Here is a 12,062-nt window from a genome sequence, read left to right on the forward strand (position 1 = left end):
AACAGTGGAAAAGTTGACTGTGGGTCAGATGTCACTCAGTGACCCTTGAGCTCTCTGCCTTTGCTTACTAGGCTGATCTTTTTCCCACTAGGCCTGTGCCCCCTTGTACAGCTGGCGAACAACTAAGGATGAACCTCAACGTGAAGTTGTGGGCACATGCTACCTGTCAGTCAACAACTTTACTAAGTTTGTGGAATATGCTCCTTGCCGCTCAGGTAACACACAGTCTACGTGAGGAGGGATTGTTGATGAAAATACTATTGAATAACTTCAACCTCTAAAATCATGAATAGTCACTGGGGCAGGGGAGGCTCAGCACATCTGGCTGGGGACTCCAATGTTTGAGGACTATTGGACAATTTGGTATATTGAGAACATGCTGTGGGCCCTCTTACAAAATGGCTTCCGTAGGGGAGCTTGCCCATTTGCAGAACAGCAGCCATGGGCCATATCTCTTCCTTGTATAGCCTCTCTTCACAGAAGACAATCACTATTATCCCTGGTTGCTTATGACTTTTTTCTGAACAGGTGGTCCAAAAATGGCCCACTGGCACTGCTAGGTTCCATGTTGGAGGCCTTTATGGCTCATGGTAGTCTTCTCAACTTGATTCTTTCCAAATGTGAATTCTAAACTGTAATCCCAAAACACTTGTGGAAGCATGAGACTAGGGAACGTTGCTCCATGTTTGTGCCTTCTGGAAGGTACAACTAGTACCTCTTTCCAGATGGCAGTGAATTAAAATATTGTTTTAACTGCTTCCTAGCAGAATTCTCTTTCTAACTTCTGTCATAACTACAGATGTGGAAAACTACTTTGGGAATGAAACATTCCTTTGAACTAAAGAACATTCTATTCCCCTCTGGACCATGCCATTCTGGTGCAGTATGGTTGTTTCTGAAAGTAAATTCTCTGAATTGGAAACAGTTCAATGTATCCTAGACATGGCATTCTGGACAAAACAGGCCTGTTTCATGCCCAGACCACACCCAGGATGCCTCAAACTGCTTCCAGTTTAGAGGATTTACTTCTGAAAACCACCAAACCACCCCTGGAGTGGCATGGTCCAAAGGAGATTGGCCTAGTTTAGAGAAGAAGCAGAATGTTCCTTTCCCAAATAGATGAACTTTGCACATCCCTACTCTTAACCCATTTTTCCATTTTTATCATTCAGGAAGTGTTAATGAAGTGTTTAAAGAAATACATTCCACTGTGTTACTAGAATAAGCAATTTGTGTAAGGCTTTTTTTAGCTCTGCACTACAGGATGGAAAACCTGTGGCCCTCCTGATTGTTAATGAACACCACATGTTCCCCATGTCTGATGCTCATTCATTATGATTATGAAACTTTGCTCAGTTTAGCTCAGATTAAATGATGGATTTAATTTGAAGGACAAAGAAGCAAGGGAGGTAGAAGAGATAATTTTGGAGTCTTACTTCTTGATGCCTAAGTAGGAGTTTTGCCCTGACCCTTCCCATGTGCAGAAAACACAACTGAAAGACATCTCATCAAAAAATTCAAACTGAAATATCAGTGGTTCCTTATATTACCCACATGTTGTTGCACCATGATTTGATGCCACTCATTTCTTGTTCAGCTTCTCTGAATTTCCCATCTCTCTTCTTCCTGTTCTTTCTCCTGCCAGACCTGAACTCACCTGCTGGACAAGGGTACTGTCAGAGTGGTTTTAGTGCTGAATTCACAAAGGTCAGTTTCCATCCTTCTTGAGTGTGGGGCAGATGGTACTAAGCTTCTGCATTAATACACAGGAGAGAAAGAGGATGCCTTGACAAGGCTGTTAGTCTGCAATTGCTGTGCCTTATGGGAAGGGGCGTCCCTCCATAGTAGAGCACATGCTTCCTATGTAAAAGATCCCTGAAATCTCTAGGAATGGCTGGAAAAACTCCTGCCTGAAATTCTAGAGGCCTGCTGCTGGACAATATGGGCAACACCAGGATGTGTCTGACTGAGCATAAGGTAGCTTAAAGAAGACCAAACTAAGGACAACAGGTACAGCAACCAACCTTAGAACTGACAGTGAAGATCAGTATCTTGTGGTGGATAGCTTCTGCCTTTTAGGATAGACGTATTAACAGTAAAGGAAGCAGCAGTCAAGAAATATGCCACAGACTAACACTTGGAAAGGTAGTGATGAAAGCCTTGGAAAAGATATTCAGATGTCATGATATATCTGTATCTACAAAGATCAGAATTGTGTAGGTAATTATTGTTCCTGTGACACTCTATGAAAGCAAAAGTTGGACTTTGAAGATGCAGGACAGAAAGAGTATTAATGCTTTTGAACTTTGGTGTTGGAGAAGACTCTTAAGAGTACCAAGAAAGCAAACAAACAGGTCTCAGAACAAATAAATCTGGAGTTCTTACTTGAGTCACAAATTACCAGATTTAAATTATCATATCTTGGACACATTATGGGAAGACCCAACTCCCTTGAGAAGTTCATAATGCTGAGAAAGGTAGACAGAAAGAGGAGAAGAGGAGAAGAGGAAGGTCAGCAGCAAGGTGGATGGACTCAGTTATTGCAGTGATGGGTATAATGTTGGAAGACGTGAAGGGCCAGGTTGGGGACAAATAATCCTGAAGAAAGCCTATCTATATGATCACTGAGTCAATGCCAACTTGATGGCACATAAGCAGCCAGTCAATAGGTACAAAAAAGGTACTATGGTTATAATAACATGAAATTTGCTGCCCCAGAGGTGGAAATGTCTACAGAAACATTGTGGACATGAAGTGGTACATATCAGCAGTGATGGAGAGAAATTCCCCTTGTGGAAGCTGCAAGTGTTGATTAAGCCTCAAAAAATTTCCAACAGTCATTCATATAAGAAGGGAAAAAGCACAAGCTGAAATTTATAGCGGCATGAGCTATGCAAGTCAGGTGCTCCCCAAGGAAGTGCCATGTAGAATAAACCTGCATCTTGGCTTTTTTGCTGTTAATGCATGAAGTTTCTGCTTGACAGCCATAGTTAGATGTTGATTCCAGGAGCATTTGTTCTCTTGGTTTAGTATTTGGGTTATACTGAATAGGGAAAGAACTTGCTAAAAGTTTGAGGAGACACTAAATCCCCTAATACTTGTATGTATGTAAGTTGAGGTGTCAGCTGAAGGCACTTGGGTTATTGATTTCAGGCCTCTAGAGCAGCATTTCTCAACCTTGGCAGCTTGAAGATGTGTGGACTTCAACAATAAGAGCTCTGTGGCTTCTAAAATTGTCTTTCTCTCAGCAGGCAGGACGAGTTCTTCTTGGTGGCCCTGGAAGCTATTTCTGGCAAGGTGAGTGGGCACCCCCAAGCACTAGGACTAAGCCTACCCATGAACACAGGATGTAGGTCAGCCACGCCTTCCCAAGGATAGCTTGCTTTCATCTCCTTCACCTTCAGCCCAGGTTATGGTGGGAAACAGCGCTGTGAGGAATTTTAGTTTGGAATGAAGGAAGGGAAGGGAAAAGGCAGCAGAGTGAAAGACACTAGGGAAATATAGATATATCTTTAAAAAAAGAATACTGGGAATTCGGGATAACAGCTATAATGATTTTTGTACGTATGGGGCTTTCTGACTGGAGCAAGATGGATGTTGCCATATTGTCGAAGTGGCTGTTCATGCCCTAGAGGAGTCTGTTTTAGCAAAGCTTGCAAAGGAGAGCCAGTTGGGTCTAGTGGCTAAGGCACCAGGCTAGAAACCAGGAGACGGTGAGTTCTAGTCCCGCCTTAGGCATGAAAAACCAACTGGGTGACTTTGGTCCAGTCACACTCTCTCGGCCCAGCCCACCTCACAGGGTTGTGGTTGTGGGAAAATAAGAGGAGGAAGGAGTATTAGGTATGTTTGCCACCTTAAGTTATTTATAAAAATAATAAAGGGGGGATAAAAAAAAATCTTTTTTTAAAAAAGCAGATCTCATGGAAATATACCTTTCTTTTGCTTCCATGTCTCCTTTTCCTCCCTCCTCTCCCTCCCCTGTGGTGTCTGAGAACATGCATTGGCTGACATAAAGGGCCCTCACAGAAAACTAATGACTTTGACTCAGAACGCTTGTATCAATTTGATGTAGAGAAAAGGAGGCCTCCATGGGATCCAGTACAATCCCCTTTTGAGGACTAGGGAGGGACTGGAATCTTTCTGAAGCATATTTCCCTCTGTTTTTGTTACTTGAAATAAATTGTGTTTTATGTGTTTATTATATGACAATGTTTATTTGCCTGATCAGAAAAATCCTATTATTATTTGTTCTGTTTTCGAGCATACCTTCTCATCCATGTGGTTGGAATTCCTTTCTTTAGTTAGAACAGGAAAATGACAGCTAATATTCACAAACAGCATTATTTGAATATATTTTCTTTGCACTGAGTTTATAATTATTTGAATATATTTTCTTTGCAACTTCTGTGTGACTGTTGATATCCATAAGCACCAGCTGCCTCAAATATCTGAATATTGTCTCCTACAATCTTTCTCTGACATCTCTCAAATGTGACATTACATTTTCAATGTGTTATTTTATTTCTTGCCTTTTTTTTCCCCAAGAAGCATGCGTCATCCCCTCTCTCATGTGTATCTTCATCTCAATCCTGTTGTGGTAACTTGGGTTGCAAGAGATTAATAGTTTCTCTTGCCCAAGGAGTTTCCACCTTAAGTGGGGATTTGAACCTGGGTCTCTCTGATCCTAGTCCAATGCCCTAACCATTGCGCCCTGCTTGTTCTTTAGGCCAGGTGCTCTCGGCAACTCAAGATGCCATTGAAGAATCTTACGACCCAGAATATTTAATCGTTGTGGTTAGAGGGCAGCTCGAGACACGTCAAGCTCACATCAAAGCAGATGACAGTTACCTAGGTGAGTTCTGTAGAGAGGACAGATGGTGCAGAAGCAGCTGTGACTCTGAAGAATTTTTTTTTTCCTGGTGGCCGTCTGCTTCAGTTCATTTTGTGTGGCATGGATGGGAATCCTAGATTATAGAGCCTGTTTCACAGGACTGATTTTTCTCAGATGTTGACTCCTTGGTTGACTTCATCCCCGGATCTGTTTACACCAGGAATAGGCTGCTGGACTTGGGAAAGTCAGATCCCTAAGGTGTTCTACTTTGCCCCTGATTCCAAAGAACTCAACATACACATTCAGTTCAACTATCTTCCCCCGAGTTGAAAATTCCGGCTCCTTCCCTAGTAGAAAACTCAGGCAGGAAGCTCATTGATCCCTTCCGAAATGTAGCACTTCCCTCAACAGATCTTTTGGTTATTCATTCCTGCAGGCAAGCTAAGGACATAAATGGAGCCACCGCTGAGCCCCTGAGGTGCTCCTTACGCAAAGGCCAGCTGCATGAAAGCATCGACTATTGTTCACATTGGGAGAGAGGGTTAAAGAGTTCTTGGCCTGTCTGATTCTTCTAGCACAGAGGTCAGCCACTTTACACACCCTCAGTTCAGAGTAAGGCCCGTTAATGAGCTGACAATCAAGCCCACGCACTTGTAAGGTGAATCAGAGGTCACTGTAAACTGCAAAGAGACAAAATGCTCTGATTGACCTCTGGTTCTTCATTTCTAGGTGGAAGTGATGTCTCTGATGTGTGTCATTCCCCAATATTAAGGTCCATAAATGACTCACCATAGTCAGCAAAGTTGCCCTAGAACAGTGTTTCTCAACCTTAGCAACTTTAAGATGTGTGGACTGCAACTCCCAGAATTCCCCAGCCAGCCCTAGAATATTGCCAACACCGTGGACTTCCTTTCTTTCTGATTGGCTGCCTTTTCAGGATAACAAACCAATGACGATTCACACTGGAAGGCAAATGAGCTCTTTCCATGAGTTGATCTTTCTTTGGTGCCAGGCGCAACCATTTTTCACCTTGTGGTGGTTTGTTTTTTCTCTATGGCATATGCTGATCTTTGGGGAAACCACAAGGACTGACTGTTCTGAATCCAGCTGGGATGAGGCTGTGCTCCTTAGGTGATACTGAGTAGAGGTTGCATTATTTTGTGATCTAGGACACTCGGTTGTGCTGCACACCGTGCTGGAAAAGGACAAGAGAACCCTCAAATGGTCTCAGTAGATATAAGAGACAAATTGTCATCCATTGCTTTATTCCTTGTGTTTGTTCCTAGGCTATTCTGTGGCTGTAGGTGAATTCAGCAGAGATGCCACTGAAGGTACTAAGGGGTGTAAGGGAGGGCTAGCACGTTCGCTGCTGTGGTAGATCGTACATGTATGCTTTCGGGGGAGTAAGGAGCTGGGATTGTATATGATTCTGCGCTAATAATACACAATTACATTGTGTTCTGAATGAAATGCCCGCATTAAATTTGCCAGATAAACCTTTTCTAAAATAAAATATTTCCCAGTTGTCTATAATTCAGTTTTTGTTCATTGGCTGCCTCGTTTTGGTCACCAACAAATTGAGGCTGCGCATACTTTCAAGAGCAAGTGTTGTCATGGTGAATAACATAGATTTCCTCTTCTTCCATGAGGAGTAGGAACTTGCTTTGCACTACAAGGATCCGTGCTGTAACGCTGTACTATATATCTTGTGTCGCTTTGCTTCTTACAGATTTTGTGGCTGGTGTTCCCAAAGGAAACCTCACCTATGGATATGTAAGAGCCATACCCATGTCACTTTCTTTCTTTCTTTCTTTCTTTCTTTCTTTCTTTCTTTCTTTCTTTCTTTCTTTCTTTCTTTCTTTCTTTCTTTCTTTCTTTCTTTCTTTCTTTCTTTTGCTGTTCTCAAACACTCTCTGACATCACCGTTTTCCCCCCTTCATAGAGCTGCTAGCTTTGGCCGTATAATTCCATTGAAAATTACTTGTAGTGGGCCATGGGCTGGTACAGAATTTTGGCCCCTCACACATGGCTGAGAACACATGCAAGCTTACAGTTCCCTCCAGGTGTAATTTAATGCCACCCCCTCCCAAATCACTACACGTCTTAAGTCTTGAAAAGCACTTCCTATCTTCTGTTCTATGAACTTAAAGCATTCATTTAACTTCCCCTGCTACCCAGTTTATCCAGCAAGGGAGCATAATAAGGTCTTTTGAATGCCTGATCCATAAACTGGGAAACCCCTCCTTTGCAAAAATTTGCCGAAGGCCAGATTGAAGCAGTGTCCCTTTCTCTCAAGAAGTACAATATCTCCGTGCTGCTTGGAAGCAGAGTTTTTAAAAGTGTAAACTCCTCATTTCAACCTTAGTATGCCCCTGTTTTGGAGTTTTCTGTACAGTGCTATCTTCTTCAAAAATACAACCGCCTGATCCTTCAGGAGTTGGTGGCATTACTAAAAAAGAAGGCAAGCCATTCACTTCCTTAATACCTGAGTAGGGTTACTTTAACAGAGATTGTAAGGTTTGTGGGAAGGGGTGATGCACATTTGCAACAGGTGTTATGTCTGATAGCATCCAGTTAGCCAGCATGCAACTGCACAGTATTCTTAGGTTGTAGTTTTGGTGCCATGGCATCAGTTGGTGTGTTCCTGGAAGTTGATCCATATTTCCCCTTCTGGTACGCTTGATGGACTTGCATGGTAAAAGCAGCAGCGGACACAGATTCTCTTAGAAACATCAGCCCTTTCTATGACCCCCAGTCATCTGCTGTAGCTATGTCTGGATGTGATATGAGAGAAATGAGTTAACCTGGTCACCCCTTTTGTGTACGCTAAACAAGACATTGCCTTGTGGTTACGAGGGGTTGCTTCCTCCGTCCCATCCTCATTTCATGGAACTGCTTGTTTGTTGTTGATCCCCATGGCTGCTATAGCAACTGATGTATTTTTAAAAAGGAGGGGAATTGTAGAGGCCCCTAACTGAAGAAATCTGATTTCCCCAAGGCGCTTTGATTATGGATGAACACAGACCCATGATGTGGAAATGATGTTGCATTCTTTCTTTCACTGCCTGCAACTTGTGACCTGGCCTCCCATCCTCCTTCTCTCTTGATGTTCCCTTCTCCCCTATAACTTCACAGCAGTTTGCTCAAATAGGACAATTGACAGGAGCTACAGCTACCAAATCCTTGATGACCGAGCGCCTATATTAACAGCCACTTCCTCTCAAGGTTTTCACAACCCAGATATGCTAACTCAGTTTATGTGGGTGGCTTTATGACCTACAAGTGACATTTATTTTTTTTAAAAAAATCCAGAATAAATCTCTAAATTCAAACAAGCAATGCTTACCCCAAGATTATCTCCCAATGTACTCTACTAATAGTTGGGAAACGAGCAAAGGAGATGGGTGAAGCAAAATGTTAGTGTGAGAAGAGGGACACGTTATGGCCACTTGAATGAAATATATACAAAAGCTACAACTATAGCTTGGTGGCCCGGTGTGCTTCTAGATAAGATTACTCTCAGCTGTACCAGCCCAAATGCAAAATCTTGTGACTGTTTCCCCTCCTTATCCATTTTTGGTAGGAAAAAAAGAAACTAGAAGGAGCTGTGGGAAAAATTTTTAGCATTTGTGTCAAGAGGAACTGTTTGGCTTTTTCTTCACAAAGCAAAAAGCATTTGATGATTCTCTGTGGAGAGATGTTGTTGGATACCACATCTATTTTTGCTCTTTTTTTTCCTCACCAGGTGACAATTCTAAATGGAAGTGACATTCGACCATTATACAACTTCTCTGGAGAACAGGTGAAGAGCTTCATTTGTTACACCGAAAGCAGGAAGAGGGAGTAGATGCAAGAACTGATTCAGGCCCATTACTGAAAAAAGCCCCTTAAATCAGAATAATTTGTTCTCCCTTACAGTGCTACATGGTCTGCCCCTGTTCACTAGCAGATCATAGTGAACTGCTACTGAGACTTATTTCAGTTAGGAGAGAAAGACACACAAATGAAGTAAGCTTTCCTTGTGGAGTACCTGCATCCCTCCTTATCCTCTCCACTTGTTCAGACTCATAGCAAAATTATATATATATATATATAAAAAAGTGTGTTTGGGTAATGAATTCTGTTTGCTGAAACTCTGAGCTTCCACTTCAGTGTCACAAGTTTTATTTATTTATATTTATTAAGAATTTTACATGAAGCGAAAGACAAATCTAAAGAAAAAGAAAGAAAAAAGAGATAAAGGTGCAGGAAAAGAAAAAAAGGAAAAGAAACTAAAGTTATGAAATATAATGACTTCCAACCTTCTCTTCAACAGATAAATACGATCTTATAATCTTCCCTCCCTCTCAGATGTTATACAAATCCCTTTGGCTACTCACTTAGTCCACATCTTTTTTAATCCTCAAACCCATAAATCATTTTTTTTTCTTTCAGCAAAAAGTCCATATAAGGTTTCTAGTCTTTCAGAAAAGTTTTGTTGTTTTTTCTCTGAACAAACAGGTCAGCTTTGCCATTTCAGCAAATTCTGACATTTTCACAATCCATTCCACCACTGTGGGAATTTCATTGTTCTTCCCTCACTGTCACAGTTTCTAGCCCTTAGGACTGCGAAGATATGTTCAAAACATAGGGCCTATTAGGAACTAGAGGTGGGGCTGAGCAACTTTTGAGAACTCCTGCATAGCCCCAACTTCTATAGTGTAATTCCAACTTCTACAGCATCTACTGTAAGATCGTGAGAAATGGGCTTTTATACAGTAATTATTTCCTGGTACAGATTTTGAAGTGCTTTATGCAAGATTTTAACCTTTTTCCTGCCTTTATTTCTTTGTTTATATTCCTGTTGTTTATTTCTCAGATTTACTGTACCACTGGTTTCTGACTTCTCTTGGCAGTAGTGCACTGTAAAATCTCAGGGGCCTGTATATAAGAGGGGAAGGCACTTCCATCTAAAATGAACTTGAATGTAGTCCATTAAAGCAGCTGGCAAATTTGAGTAGTGGAAGCTGAGCAGAAGTGAGGAAATTGTGGCCCTCACAACTCCCATCATTGCTCACTACTGGCCATGTTGGCTGGACCTGTTGGGAACTGCAGTTCAACATCACTTGTGAGGCCATAGGTTCTTCATCCTTGCTGTAAAGCCTCAAGAATGCAGACAATCAGCCTCTTGGGGAATATTCTTTCCTGGGTTCTAAAACCATGATGGAAGTGGGCAAATACCACAGTGAGGACAGGTATGAGGAGGATGTAGGAGTGGTGTCAGGGAACTGGACAGCCCCAGACAATCTTCTGTGATCCCAGAATGTCTCTACTATGCTGACATTCTTGATCCTTGTCACTTGTCTCAACAGATGGCTGCCTATTTTGGGTATGCTGTGGCTGCCACGGACATCAATGGTGATGGGTGAGTATTGGGAGGGGCTGCTTAGTCAACAGTAAGTTTGGGGTGGGGTGGAAGTAGCTCTTCTCAACTTCTGAGGAAATTGGGGGGATGTGTGATAATAGGTTTGAGTTTGGGTGAGGTTTTGGAGCACACCAAACAGAAGATAAAAGTGGAGCATCTATCTGCAGGGGAGATTAAGAGAAGGACAGCCTGAGCCCCATGGAAGCAGTCAGGATACAATGGAGAAGGGGGTCTCCTGTATCCCATGTTGTCTGAGAATTCTGGGAGGGCAGCCATACTGAGAAAATCTAGATCCTGTTTCTCTCCCTCTTTCAGGCAATTCTACAATGATCTCTAGATCCCAGCCATGTGTGATTTATCTCTTAGAGCTTGGAGTTGGTGATTTCATTTCTTTCCTTTCTCCCCTCTCTCCTGCCATGCAGACTGGATGACTTGCTGATTGGTGCCCCCTTGTTTATGGAAAAAACAGAAGATGGCCGTGTTCAGGAGGTGGGCAGGGTCTATATCTACCTGCAAAAGACATATGGCATGGAGCCCATCGCATCAGCTGTACTGACCGGTCACCAAGAGTTTGGCCGCTTTGGCAGTGCTATAGCCTCACTGGGAGACCTCAACCAGGATGGCTACAATGGTATGAGAGCTGGACAGAAGGTGCATGGCACGGGGGGAAGGAACAGAATGCTTCCAAATTTGAGTTGTCTCCGTGACTAAGAGTGTACATTGATGAGTGTCAATGTAAGTTTTACAATGTAAGAGGAAGGAAACGGGAATATCCAGCAGTTTCTTTGCAAACTAGAGATTTCCACTACTACAGTTTTGATTTGTTACTAAATGCTTGCCCTTCCTCAGGGTTCACGGAACAGCTCATTAGTTCTTGGTTTATCTTATTTCACAATCAAACAAGAAACTGATGTTAAATCTATGTTCCAATTAAAGGGATACTTTCCAAATTACTCATAGTTGAGAATGAGGCATGTTGTTTTGGCGTATGAAAGGAACCTGGGGGGTTTCCATCATTCCTGACCATTGGTCCTACTTCCAGTGATTAATGGGTGTTGGAGACCCAACATTATCCAGAGGATTATGGGTTCTCCACTCCTGGTAAATGATATAAAAATGGAAGCACATTTCAATCATATACCCATCCAGTCAAAAATGGATCTGCATGTATTTTGCTGTTTTGGACATGCCTTCTCATTGGAAAGAGGCATTGCCGAGCTAATCTATCTGGTAACTTTGGTTTATTTGCATGGAGGGTGACTAAATCCATCGCATTCAGTGCAGAGACACAACAAAACTATCTAATCTCTGGCAGAGACATCTGGAGAAAGGCAGCCTTTACTACACAGAGAGACAGCGAGGAACTTTCTCTGTGGATGTTTTAAAGAGGGACTGTAGCTTGTGACTTGCAGACAAAAGTTCCCAGATTTTATTCTTTCTCTTTCCTGCCTAAAAGAATCTTAGATAGCAGGATATCCACCTGAACTTTTTTGCCAGCTGAAAGGGCTAGAGGGAGCAATGGTTTGATCTGGATGAAACCATCCTATATGTTTTATGGGGGGTGGGGGGTGGATAACACAACAATAAGAGCATGTGGTTTGCAGGTGAAAGGTCCCAAGTTAAGTCCCTGGTATCTTGCGCCCCCAAGCTCTGAGTGCTGCAGAAGATGTTGAGAAAAAACTAGGCTTTTAGTTGGGTTTCTAGGAAGCTTTAATTTCTTTCACTCATCACGCTGATGCACTCTAGCTGTGCAATGTACTGCATCAGTAAAAAGAAGGATTTCAGGGATATGGCCAGCTTTCAGCGGAGAAACTTGGGTAGCTTTGA

At 42.4% G+C, this 12,062-nt stretch overlaps 1 protein-coding gene across 2 annotated transcripts in view; it reads left to right on the plus strand.

The window, feature by feature from the left end:
- ITGA5 (integrin subunit alpha 5) overlaps positions 1–12,062 on the plus strand; it is a 67,614-nt gene that overhangs the window by 32,543 nt on the left and 23,009 nt on the right. The window contains exons 4-12 of one of the 2 annotated variants that reach the window (XM_088137932.1): positions 92–215; positions 1,646–1,707; positions 3,249–3,297; positions 4,727–4,852; positions 6,118–6,162; positions 6,561–6,604; positions 8,577–8,633; positions 10,183–10,235; positions 10,658–10,866. In XM_088137932.1, the coding sequence (XP_087994058.1) occupies positions 92–215; positions 1,646–1,707; positions 3,249–3,297; positions 4,727–4,852; positions 6,118–6,162; positions 6,561–6,604; positions 8,577–8,633; positions 10,183–10,235; positions 10,658–10,866 (769 nt within the window). The remainder of the gene's footprint in view (positions 1–91; positions 216–1,645; positions 1,708–3,248; positions 3,298–4,726; positions 4,853–6,117; positions 6,163–6,560; positions 6,605–8,576; positions 8,634–10,182; positions 10,236–10,657; positions 10,867–12,062) is intronic. The other variant, XM_088137933.1, reaches the window with a different exon arrangement.

This window comes from Python bivittatus, unplaced genomic scaffold (assembly GCF_059951505.1).
Source record: "Python bivittatus isolate LINGU-HERP-01145 unplaced genomic scaffold, Pbiv_v1 ctg000220_np1212, whole genome shotgun sequence".
Taxonomy (NCBI): Eukaryota; Metazoa; Chordata; class Lepidosauria; order Squamata; family Pythonidae; genus Python; species Python bivittatus.